The 13,354-nt window shown below is 38.5% G+C and overlaps 1 protein-coding gene across 2 annotated transcripts in view; it reads left to right on the top strand.

The window, feature by feature from the left end:
• GALNT7 (polypeptide N-acetylgalactosaminyltransferase 7) overlaps positions 1-13,354 on the top strand; it is a 68,569-nt gene that overhangs the window by 48,127 nt on the left and 7,088 nt on the right. The window contains exons 4-9 of one of the 2 annotated variants that reach the window (XM_053941661.1): positions 3,413-3,543; positions 3,773-3,852; positions 6,001-6,183; positions 9,166-9,283; positions 11,187-11,309; positions 11,590-11,808. In XM_053941661.1, coding sequence (XP_053797636.1) covers positions 3,413-3,543; positions 3,773-3,852; positions 6,001-6,183; positions 9,166-9,283; positions 11,187-11,309; positions 11,590-11,808 — 854 coding nt within the window. Of the gene's footprint in view, positions 1-3,412; positions 3,544-3,772; positions 3,853-5,664; positions 5,848-6,000; positions 6,184-9,165; positions 9,284-11,186; positions 11,310-11,589; positions 11,809-13,354 lie in introns of both variants that reach the window. The other variant, XM_053941662.1, reaches the window with a different exon arrangement.

Genomic DNA, 13,354 nt, shown 5'->3' with positions numbered 1-13,354 from the left:
TGAATGATTCTATCTTCATTTTCTATGGAGACCTCTGTATTAATTCATGTTAGAGTCCAAGAAATGTTGCAGCAATTTCTACCACAGTGTCAATGAGGCCAGGCTGTTACACAGGGTTTTTTTTTTCCCAGTTTTTCTTCTGTTCTCAATAGAAGCACTTTATTCTTCTGTGAATGCCAGCTGTGGGAAGGAAACAGCTGTTCTGGAAGGGCAATGAGAATTCATAAAACTGTATTTTCTAAAGCTTCCTACAATTACAGTTGTGTGTATAGGTCTCCAGCACTTGTTATGTATTTGGGCACCAGCTTGCTTGTTTTCTGAAGCATAGAGGCAAAGATCTCAGCTGGAGCTGCTTTTATAGCCTATGCACCTGTAAAGGGTGGCTGTGAGGTAAAAAATACCAGTGTTCCTAGTAGCATTTAAAGGCTTTGTCTACCTTTTGTGTTTCCTTATATGTTCTTTATTATTACTTGTGTTTCCAACTGATGCAGCATCCCGTGAGATAACCAAAGGGGAAGTAACGAGCATGGGCAGGCAGCAGTATTTTTATTAACCTGTGTAATGGTGCTTGCCATGGGGAAACTGAAGCAGTAATCAGTGCTTGTGTTGGAGCTGAGATCCCCACCTTAACAGTATTACAATCCAGGGTACTCACAGGCAGGAGGCAGCTGCTGTAGGAAGCAGTTCTGATACCATTTTTCTAATTCTCAGACTGCTGTCCATGAGTTGAGGGGGAAAAAACCTGCTTTCCTCCTCCTCCCCCTTTGTAATCTGCAGAGCCTAAGATCCTTTGAAGAAACCATGTGTTTTTAAAATACAGTGATTCATGCTTTAATCATGCACTTAGACACGAGAGAGGAACTCAAACAGGGGAAGGCCAGATTGGTGATTATAATATTTTGAAAGGTAAAATATACATTTCTGAACAAAGACCAGATTGCTGTAAGGCTGTTGACAGATGTCATAAATAGATGTTCTAGGTGAACAAAATTTAATGCTGGCCAAACAATATTTTTGACTGTAAATGTATCAGGATTTTTTACACTACTGTCATGCAGGCTTTGTAGCATGGGAAGGAGGAAAATTTCAGCTTTCCTATGGGAAACAGCACTTGCTGCTAACCCTGGCATGGTTTCATATAATGGACTGCAAAGTCCTAAGACTTGTACTGTAGAAAAGCTTTACACAATCAATATGACAAGTTTTTACAGCTCCCCATGAACCTTGCATAGTTGAACATTTGATAAGTAAAACATTTGGCTTCATAGGCAGGAGAGCTGGAAATAACTTCAGGTTTTAAATCTTTAAAACATTCCTGACAGTCCTCCTGTAACACATACTTGGAATTTGCAGCATAAATAATGGTGTGGTGTAAAGATTCTCTTAGTACCACTTCAGTATGACCTCAAAACTCTGTTGATGTTATCCTATAAAAATTTATATCACAGCTATCAAATAACATATTCTCTATTTATTACATGGCATGTTCTTCTATACAGCATATGTGACAAAATTGTTCTTTCTCTAGTTTGACATTTGTGTAACCTTGAAGTTTTCCTAATGCACAAAGATTTACAAAAGAAATTTTAAATGTGTATGGGAAAGGAGAATACAGAAAACTCTTTCTTTTATAAAGGTGGAGAGGAAGGATAATAAGAGTATCAAAAGATAATGATTTCAAAAGATTGTTCTTTGGTAAAATTGCTGAATTTTCAATATTGGAAACTTCACTTCCAAGAAATGCCATTTCCTCTTCAACTACATGTAGCTTTTGTTCAAACTATTTTTTTTTCATTCTGCTGACAAAAATATAAAACATACTGAAACGTAAGTTGTGGAAGTCTCCAGACTTCATCATTTTAATTCAGGTTGCAGAAAGTGCTTCTGCTGAAGTAACCTGATGGCATGTTGCTGCTGAAAGGAACATCCTCCTCTGCATTTCCCCCCCAATCCTGTTAGATCAGTGCTATGCCTTAGGATTTCAGCCTTTATATTTTTCAAATCCTGTACTGCATTGATCCATAACCCTAAACTCCGTATAAAGCATTAATTAATTGTCTTCACATTTTGGTCAGACAAAACAATTCCTCTGGGCCTGAGATTCTGAGGTACCTTACAGCCTCAGACCCCAAAAAGTATAAACAAAAGTGAATTGGAGGGGAGCAAACTGGGGGAATATGATTTCATCACCTGAAGCTATAATTGACGGATTAACCCCTGATATGTCAATGGACCAAACTTACATCTATCTGAAAAACTCGTGACCATCTTAGGTGTAGCCTTTCTTGGAGGCTTGGACTGCCCAAGGTGTATGTATTGAAGGTCTTTAATAAATACCCACTTTAATCTCTTAGTCTTGTCTAGCCTCTGTTCTGGGCAGCCACTCCAAGGCATCAAGCACAGGAGTAGAAGCAAACCTCAGAGCTGGTGCAAAGCAAACCAGTGCATGGATGCCTCAGCTGTAGATTAGGTGATTTATTTTGGTTTCTGACTGAGAGAAAGTGAAGCTGTAGACAATTCTTTTGAGCCTTTGAGTACCAAAATAGATTTTTAACAAACACCAGTAGTTAAATCAGCATAGTCACAAACAGCAGGCATCTGATTACCAGCCCTTCTGCCTTCATGAGTTTTTTCAACAGAATCATCTGGGCAAAATGTTAAGCAACATTAGGATCCTTCTCTCAAAATGTGTGGCAGGAATGTGGTTTCCAGAGAAGTTTGGCACAGACAAATACAAATCTGAAACCATTTAAGGATAGCTCATCTTGATTCTTGTGTGGTTATTTGTCCCTTTACTGATTGAAGTCCCTTTGGCTAAAGGTTTGTTGTCTCCTCAATATGATGCACTCCTGGCCCTCCAATTATTCTCATTAATTTCATTAGAAGATTATTGTAAGACCTCCACAACAGGGAACAGGTCTAGATGAAGGAGGACAATAATCTGAGCATGGTGAGATTCTGCCTGAGGTTTCCAGATCATTAGTAGACTGACAGAAAATTTTGTGAGGGTGAAAGTGAGTGAAGGGAAATGTTTAACTGAAAAGTGGTGTCTTCAGCTGTACATGTGACATCATCTGATGAGGAGAGACTGTGCTGGAGTGTAGACACTTCTCTGGCTGCTTGGAACACAGACAAAAAGCTGAAAGCCACTCTGTGATATGTAGAAGTGACTGTGAGTTGTCCACCCAGCTCCCTGTGGTGCAGCCAACCACTTCAGCTGCCGTTTCTTCAGATGTGCCAGACACAAACCTGTGCCATGAGGTCAGTGGTCTTGATCTCCTCAGTTTTAGTGTTTGTGAGTGGTTGAATTAAAGGTTCTTGTAAATGTCTGTAGATATTTTTGGCTCATATTAAGAGAACAAAACTCTTCATTATTAAACCTACCCAATTTTTTTTCTTTGTTATCTGATAGCACACTTACAAGAGAGGCTGGATGACTACATAAAGCAGTGGAATGGCCTTGTAAAGGTATTCCGAAATGAGAGGAGAGAAGGCTTGATCCAAGCTAGAAGCATTGGAGCCCAGAAGGCTAAACTTGGACAGGTAGGAGCCAGTTCACTCACAAGTCTATCTTTTTTTTCTTTTTTGGGGGGAAAAGTTGTGGTGGCTTCAATAGACTTGTGGAAATTATTGATACCGTTTTAAGAGATTAATTTTACTCATTTAATCTTCATTTTCTTGTTTATAATATTAATGTATCTCAATGTAAATAAGTGTAATTAAGTAATGACGTATACAGAAATATAAGTTACCATTTTTTTTTCTTTCAAAGGTTTTGGTTTACCTTGATGCCCATTGTGAGGTGGGAATTAATTGGTATGCACCACTTATAGCTCCTATATCTAAGGACAGGTAATGTTCTCCAGTTACTTCCAGTGTCTGGCTTTGTAGAAAGTAAAAGTCACAGTAATAATCTTCACTCTTCAAACTACAGTCGATATGTTTTATATCTATATCAAAATACATCAATATTGCGTGTGATGATTATATTATGTCCCAGCATAAAAGATACATAATGGGGAAAGAATATAGTCAGGGAAATTAATCTCTAGGTAGTTTATTCTAATAGGCATACTGAATATTTTGTGTAGTGTAGATTATATGTAACTCCTGTCTTTTACAATGATCTGAGGCAATGATATTGAAATGGTCCATTCTAGCTGAATAAGGAGCATTATTGAGCAAAATAACAAAAAAAAAAAATTGTGGCTTTTGGTAGAGAAAAACTAGGAATAAATGTTTTGATTTAATGGGAGTTTAAAGCTCCCGTGATCTCAAGAGTTTATAGCTTTCTCATCTTTGGTCTTGATTTGTTATTTGTTTCCTCTGTAGTGCTTTGGAACACTGTCTGTTAGCAAAGCGAGGCCAGGCTCGAGCTATCTCTGCCACAGGCCCAGGCACTTGCTAGGAGTCTGTGGTGGAAGTGCCTGCACTGGGAGAGGTGGCAGAGGAGAGAGATCCCCAGGGCTTTCATTCTTTCCCGCTGTTGAAATGCTTTTGTTGCTGTGTGCTACTGCACTCTTGGCTTGCGTGGTCAGTGGTATGTGTGTTTAGGAAACCGTGCACATGATTAAACTCTTTAAGCCCATAAAATAGCTGCTTAATCCTAAGAACTATTTGTTAACCTGCCGTGCTACCAGAATTCTCTTGAAGAGTTGGGTTTTGTGTGTTTTAAAGGCTGTAACTCAACCAAGACAGGATAGTAGAGAGAAGATGGAAATGCTTGTGTGCTCCCATTGAGTGTGTGTTACTGTTCTACACAAGAAAGACTGGTGAGGAGTTTTAGAGGCATCTTCCAACACTGCCTACAGAGGAGAAGGCTGCAGGAGGACCAGAGATGCTGAGGCACATGATGCCAGCAGACAGTGCTTGGCAGCCTCCTTCCATGCCCTGGTACCCAGGGTGCAGCCTGCTGCTGCTTCTGCCTCAAAGAACAGCATGGTGTTAACATGTCTCCTCCCCCTGCCTTTTCTATCTCTTGGAGCGTCATTTAAAAAGGTGGAAGTGCTCCAGCCTGGGTCACTGGAAAACTCATTTGAAAAATGTGAGGAGAAAAACAAGATAATGTCTTTTCCTTGCTGAATATTGTGTGTGATAGATCACAATGAGGAGTGTATTGCAAATCAAACAGGAAGAGTTCTACTGAAAACTGCTTCTAGGAGAGCACTAGTGTGTTTTTTTATCCTTAGAGCTTGGTGGGTTTTTTCAAGGCATTTGAATAGGACAGTATAATGAAAATCTGTGTTAATACTAGTAAAAGCTAAGTGTTTATCATACTTGTTGACAGCTAAGATTTGATATGAGTAGAAATTACAGGAAATAATAGTACTGAGAACCCTGGCCCCATGAGAGCTCCTCTGTTGCCTCCAGCAGTGCTTTATTAGAAGACCAATATCAAGAATTCCACATAAAGGAAAATGTACTGATAAACCAATTGATATTAGCTCCTCAGACCTAACTTTTCTGTTTTCAGAACATCTTAAAACAATTTAAAGACCATCTCTTTTTTCCTCTAATGAGGCTTCATTTTTAATAGTGTGTTTACAAGTGACTTTTTATATACGCTGCTCTATAAACTTAATTAATGGTGTAAATTTCAGATTAGACAGATTATTCTTCTGAAATTGTATTTTGCTCTTTCTTTCCCTTCTATAAATGTTTCAGAACTACATGTACTGTACCTCTAATAGATTACATAGATGGGAATGATTATTCCATTGAGCCACAACAAGGTGGGGATGAAGATGGTTTTGCCAGAGGGGCCTGGGACTGGAGTTTGCTATGGAAACGAATTCCGTTAAGCCACAAGGAAAAGTCCAAACGAAAACATAAAACTGAGCCTTATCGGTAAAGAGAGCTGTTTACGTACTGTGAATCATAACGAATGATTGTCTAAACCCTTTCGTTTTTCCCTCCACCCCTCTCTCCCCACGAACCACACGTGTGCCCCGCGGGCCCCTGCCCATAACCGCACCTGGCCTGCGCCGCGCCGCCCCGCAGAACCACATGCACTGTGCCGCTTATAGATGTCATAGATGGCAACACTTTTAAGATTGTGCCACAAGGGGGTGGTGACGAAGATGGGTTTGCTAGAGGAGCGTGGGATTGGAGTATGCTATGGAAGAGGGTTCCCTTGACCAAGAGAGAGAAGGAGAGCAGAAAGACAAAAACTGAACCGTATCGGTAATCACTAAATCACTTACCCGTTTCTTTATTTTTCTGAAGTCAATATTGATCCACTAAAACTTGCATGTACTTCTAGCCTGAGCACCTTCACGTTTCTAACTACACTAGCTGCTTTGTTTAGTCAGACCTGTTTGCCACAACTGACTATTCGCTCAAAATATCTTTGCTACCTTGTATTGCCTCTCCATTCCTGCTCTTGTGTGGTTAATAGGGTGCACATTAGAATTTCTGGGTTCTGTTTGGCAAAGTAAAATATTGTATAATTGTATATTTCCCTTTATTGTCAGGGAAAACTTTAATTAGCTGTGACTTTTTTTTTCAAGTACTGTTGGAAACAACAGTGCTTGTTCAACCATTTGGTTTGAAATAACGAGCATGCTGGAAGTATTTCTGATAGAAGGTAATGCATAAGACCTGTAGCCTGCTGTCATGGCTTGATGCATGCATACAGCTGGAGGATTATGCATGTGTATCAAAAAAAATTCCTTTTGTCATATATCTCCCACTTGCTTCACAATGGATCACATCTGAAAAAGAAGCATACTGTTTAAGGATCTTGGCTAGATATTTCCTAAGAATTTTAATATAATACACATAACATTAAAAAAAAAGAAACAGAAGGAAGAAAGATAAAACCAGCACCTTTCATTGTGGGAAAACTCCAATAATTTTCATAGAATTTCTGCCTTTTTATTATGCTTTGTAGTGGGGTATGTTTTCTTCCCAGAAAACAAAAACTACCTAGAAACCCTAGCTTAGAAACTATGGTTTCTGGATGGCTTTTCAATACTGGGAGACTGTGGTTCTGCTGGTTTTTTATTACTTTCCCCTTCACACTTAACTAATCGTGTTATTACATTTGAAAGCAATCTTCACATCTTCAGAATCTAATGTCTTCTGTTGCTTGTATATATGATTTAAATGTTGTAAGAACTGATGTTGGCAACTCCCTATCCCCACCCATGATTGTTCTTTGCTAAAATGGCAACACATGCAAGCAAGTTATGAAGCTTTGATCTGTTTTGTATACAGTTTAAATAATACCATTTTCTGATGAGGCTGTCCACATTGGAACTTTAATATTCACTTAGAGGGGGATAAACTATTGCAAACATTGCTGTGTTGCTGTTCTGTGTTTACCATCCAAACAGGTCTTAAAATCGTTTAAACTGTTCCCAGAAACATAGAACACATGTTTTCAGAATGTTTTAAAAGATGACTTTATTTTTAATAATACCTTCAGATTTACAATGCTTTCTTTAAAAAGAGACATGCCCTGCATCTGTTTGTCTCTAGGCTGTGTGCATTTTCTTGCAGCAATACCAAGGCAAGTAAGACCAAGTAAAAGTTGCTGAAACCATAGCCAGGATTGTTTAGCTTAAAAAGAAAACAAAAAGATCCTCAACAGCTTAAAGCCTCCAGGCAACGCTTTTGTATCGTGAGAATTGCCCCAGGACTGAATCCTTCTTTCAGTAACAGTGCTTACCTCTTTGTATCCTATGAAGTAAACTGCTGAGCTTATGTGGCTTTTACTATGTTCTTTAACATACTTGGCAACATCTTGGAGGCCAAGCCTGAAACTGCAGTATCTGAGGCTTCTACACTTGCCAAGTCTTTATGGTGCTGAGGAAAACCAAAAGTGCAGAAAAGCCACGGAGCTGTGCTATGCAAAGTGCTTCCCCCTGCTGTGTCTTCTGGCTTCTTAACCTCTGAACCCCCAGATGCAAAAGCAGCATTGGAGGAAAATACAGCAAGTAGAAGGGGATATGTAACGTACCTTGGCATGTGATCACCTCATTTGGACAGCAACTAAATTGATAATTAATTATGCTGAGAGTCAGCACATACACCCAAGCAAAGCAAAACAAGGAATAAATTCACTGCTTCCCATGGGCAGACAGGTGTTCAGCCATCTCCAGGAGAGCAGGGCCCCATCACGTGCAACGGTGACTTAGGAAGACAAACACCATCACTCTAAACATTCCCCCTTCTTCCTCCAATTTTCATATGTTGAGCATGATGCCATATTGTCTTGAATATCCCTTTGGTCAGTTTGGGTCACCTGTCCTGGCTGTGTCTCCTCCCAGCTTCCCATGCATCCCCAGCCTCCTCCCCAGCATGGCAGAATGAAAAGCAGAAAAGGCCTTGGCTCTGTGCAAGCCTTGCTCAGCAATAACAAAAACATATCCACATTATCAACCCTGTGTTCAGCACAAATCCAAAGCACAGCCAATACCAGCCACTGGGAAGAAAATTAACTCTATCCCAGCCAAAACCAGCACAAGCTGTAATCCAGACCACAGCATCTTTTTGACACATTAAAACTTGCTAGTTGAATCATGGCACATGGGAAGGGATTTACAAAGTCACTAAAAGGAAAAGGGTAACAACAAAAAGACTAAACCAAAGTGGAAACCTTGTACTACTTTATCTCGGCCTTCTTTAAAATTTTACTGAGTATAATGTAAAGTGTCTTCTAATAGGATGAAAAGAACTAGAAGATCAGAAAGCTGGTAAAACCCTGTTGCTTGTTTAATAGACAGTGTGTTTCAATGTGGCAGCTCTTCAGAACATAAACCTGTTTGCAGTTTCATATTATCTCAAAAACTAGAAAAATTTTTGAGAGAAACATCTCATCACACTGATTCTCATCTTGATTTTTATTTTAATAGAAAGATGTTGACTGGATGAATGGAAAATTCAGACCAAGATTTTCTATCATCAAATTCATTAATGAAACAAATTAATGGTAGAAGAAAACCCACAACATAATAAAAAACTCTGACCTCACTAAAATTCTTTAGATGCCACTTCAGAAAATTGCTGCAAGCTGATGACAAAGCTTTATGATTTTTCAGTGTATTGCCATTTACCTGATCTTCACTATGTGTTAGCTGAATTGCTTTCTTCCCTAAAGCTTTCTCTGAGTGCTGTTATATCCTTTCAGCAGAAGGAGTTACACTGTCTTCCTCTTTGCAGATCCCCTGCAATGGCTGGTGGATTGTTTGCCATTGAACGTGACTTCTTCTTTGAACTGGGTCTCTATGATCCAGGGCTTCAAATCTGGGGTGGTGAAAATTTTGAAATTTCTTACAAGGTAACACCAGTAGTTGAAAACTAATTCAATTAAATAGATTTTTTTTTTTCTGTAAATACTTCTGTTTGGAGTTTAGACAGACCTACCTCTTCCTCATGAAGCCCAGGTTTTGGTGTGAGGAGATGGGACAGAGATGTGTCTCCTCAGTGTTTCCTTGTGGACTTTGGGACAGAAGTGCTCAGAGAGGCGGTTTTGTGCTGAAACCCAAATGATGCGTAATCTAGATTTTGTAAATAGTTTGGGATTGCACCCCTAACTGCCCAAATATACACTATGAAATCAGACTGGCAAATTTGATGGAAGGAAACTGAATGTTCTCATAGTGAGTATAGAAAAATGTTGTTTCTAATTAAATCAATTATAAGGAACTAGTAGTCTTCATAGTCCTCAGCTTATGCATGTGCACTTGGAAAGTATATAATGGTGCAACAAAAAGTAATCTGCTTCCTCCCTGCCATTTTTGTGAGTGAAAAATTATTTAATATACTTTTCAGAATTTCAATAACTTCTTCACAAGAGAAGTCTTCATAATTGGAATACTGCATAATTCATAATCACTGGGGAGGATTTTATTTTCACTCCTAGGCATATGTGTGCTCTTCAGTTTTCAGGAAACACAAGATGATCGCCATTAGCTTCTTGTAGCTTCAGTATTTGTAATGACACAAGTGCAGACAGCAAGAATCAGTCCCAGTTAAGAGACCAAAGTGAAGATGTCTTATATCCTCAGCAGCGATCTGTGAAATCGTAGCTGAATTTTACAAAAAGTACATTCAGAGCTCTCCTAGTTACTCTTGCTCTTCATGAGTTAGAGGAAAGCTCTGAGTGCACTTGCTCAGCTGTAAATCCATATGCAAAGGGTACTTATTGAGGATGTTACGCACACAGGGTCTTTATCCATGTAATTCTCCATCTTACTTAGATCAAAATCATGATTGAAATTACTTACAGTAGTTCTGTAATTGAAATGCTCATTATGTAGGCACCTCCAAAATGGTTTCATGTAGATCACAACCAATCTTCAGAAGAATTAAACATTTATCAGCCTTGAGTGCTGACTCCTAGATAGCAAATAAAATTAATGGCCTTGCTTACCTGAGGAGGTTTTTTTGATGAAACTTAGGAAAATTAATATCATGATGCAATGAAGAAAGTAAGATATTATGCCCATCTTTCCTAATACTGGTAAATCATATTTTTAGTCTGGAATTTAGACTAATTTGAAACTTTCACAAAGTTAGCTTGAATTACAATTTGGTGCTACAATTAAACTTCTCCAAACTATGAGCAACTAAATTCTGATTTAAGTATAATTTCTTTTCCCCATTAAGGGATTATCCAGAGATGTGTGGGATTGAGGGAATGGTAATATATTTTACCCATTTTTTTATTTTCACCTACTGTAGTCAAATAAATATCTGTTTCTACTTGGAGCAATGGGTTACCTAACGCATCCTTATCTCCTCCTAATCTTTATTAAGAAAAACTTAAATATGAATAGGCATCTAACCAAAACCCACCTTAGTGATGGCATGTGAATTACTTCAATAAAATCAAAATATAAATAATTGTGTCATAATAAAAATTACCCAGTTTCTGATTCTGTGCACTCGTTCATTACTGTTGTTCTAAAATAATGATGGAATAGATGCCCAACTTTTTAAAAAGCTTTTTAAAAAATTGCTTTAGTTGAGTAACTTCCTGGCTAGTTGAAAGTATACTCAGTATACCTTTCATTTCAAAGACCTGTTTTCTTTATGCTTACATCTGGAGCAAAAAATATGTAAATTTATGATAGTATAGTTAGAAATGTAGCTGCCATTTCTTCCATAATTTATTATCTATTTGTCTGTCTTAAAATACTGTGCAGATATATTAATAATACCTTTGTTTTAACTCGTAGATCTGGCAGTGTGGGGGAAAACTGCTGTTTGTTCCCTGTTCTCGTGTTGGACACATCTATCGTCTCCAGGGCTGGCAAGGAAATCCACCCCCTGTGTACGTTGGGTCCTCTCCTACATTAAAGGTAAAGTTTTGAAGCAACCTTGAAGGTAGTTTTTGATTTCAGATAAGAACAGTTTTTAGATAAATGTGTTTAAATTATCAGTCCTAAACTCTCACTTGAAAGTAGTATTCATGTGTCTTGTATAGTCTGCTGATAGTGAAAAATTATTAGTGCTATGTAATTATACTATGCTGTCACTTTCTAAGAGGATAAATCCTTAAATTTCTTTTATTAACAAGGAGTTGCTTCTGGCCTGTTTGTGTGTGCTTTGAGGTCACAGCAGTGTCTTTATCCTTCACAGAACTATGTCAGAGTTGTAGAGGTGTGGTGGGATGAGTACAAAGATTACTTCTATGCCAGCCGGCCGGAGACAAAAGCGCTACCCTATGGAGATATATCTGAGCTGAAAAAATTCCGTGAAGATCACAACTGCAAAAGTTTTAAGTGGTTTATGGAAGAAATAGCATATGATATAACTTCATATTACCCCTTACCACCCAAAAACGTGGACTGGGGAGAGGTAGGTACAGCACGTAGCACCTATGAATTTTAGGAGCTTTTTTTGAAAAACTGTGAATTCAAAAGGAATCAATTGTGACTTGACATGTGAACAGGGTATTTGATTACTTCTATACTAAGCTATATGATACTAACCAGAGAGCTATAAAGATGTAACCCAGGAAAAAAATTGTATCTACTTTTGCAGCTTTTGCAGGTGTGATTTTTTAATTAGTTCCACAGATCCTTGAAGGATAATTTATGTCTATCCCTGTCCAGAACACCTTTTTTCCATAATTAGAATTTGAGTTTTCTCAAAAGGAAAACATTTGAATCCTGCATATAGGAGTATTGTTGAAGATTAATAGGTGAAAATATCTTTTGTGTGAAGGCCTAGAGAAGAGATCATGAAATCCAGGTGGAGTTCATTCTGCCTGTGTTTGCTAGACATGGATGTACTCATACATATACAGCCTCAGCTAGTCCCTTACCTGCATGTAATAATTTGATATGATTCTGTAACCATCATTTCCAACATAAGTGTATACAATTATGACTTCACTAAATTAAGAATGTAGTTGCAAATGCAGCACTTTCAAGTGGCTGGCAGAGAAAGTTGGCATATCACAGGTGAGTGCAGGACTCCTCACTGAACTCTGCCTGTCTCATTCTGGCATTTAGCCCACACCTTGGCAAGCACATACTGCAGGTTTCCTGCCTGCTTTCAGATTTTTTTCCCCCTCTGCAATTGATTACATCTTTGCCCTGTCTCTGCTATTTATTTCACTTTTGCAGATTGTTGAGAAATTAAGAAAATCTTCTTGCTAGCTGAGGAGAACTCCTGTGTCCCACCAAATTTAGCAACCTTCTTTCCCAAGATATGGTGAATATGATACATGGTTTTGCAACTTCAAAAGAACATTAGAAAATAAAGATCTCTGCTGTCTCCTATGACCAAGTGTTATCTTTAATTTCTTAATGCTAGAATTAGTGATACAGAGCATGTGTGTGGTGAAAGGGGGTACAAATAATCTTTTGTCTGAGGGACCAGATGAACCATGCCACCTTGATTTCTTACCTAAAAGCTAACACAAAGCATCAGCAACTATATGAGCCTTAGACTTCCTCAGGTATCTACATAAAGGGTTTGGAAGGTACACTATAGATTGCTGTTCACCAAGGTGAAAGCATCTGAAGAGTATAAAATAATACTGGTGACCTTGCAGGAAATCATCCCCAATAAAAGCAAGTGGGGCTGGTGAAGCAACAGGAAAATTCTAAGTTCAGAGACTTCAACTGAAGAGTCTTCAACTTTTCTTTGCAGGCTCCTAGTTATCCTACATCTGAGAAGTCCTGTCCCCCCTCCCCCCATTTGTATCACCACACTGATTGCATTTCCACACTCTAGGGTATGAAAGTATGGGGTTCATCTTCCCTAACACTCCCTGGAAGAGTCTAAGCTTAGTCCTTTAGACTTTTTATACCATTACAAAGAGGAAAGAGGCTCTGGCAAAGAAAATAGGTCTGGAAAAAATGTTATTTGTGTCATAAAGTCTTTGTAAGACTTC

The sequence above is a fragment of the Vidua chalybeata genome, chromosome 4 (assembly GCF_026979565.1).
Source record: "Vidua chalybeata isolate OUT-0048 chromosome 4, bVidCha1 merged haplotype, whole genome shotgun sequence".
Taxonomy (NCBI): Eukaryota; Metazoa; Chordata; class Aves; order Passeriformes; family Viduidae; genus Vidua; species Vidua chalybeata.
Note: the sequence above shows the minus strand (reverse complement) of the source record. Positions and strands in the feature narration are given on the sequence as shown.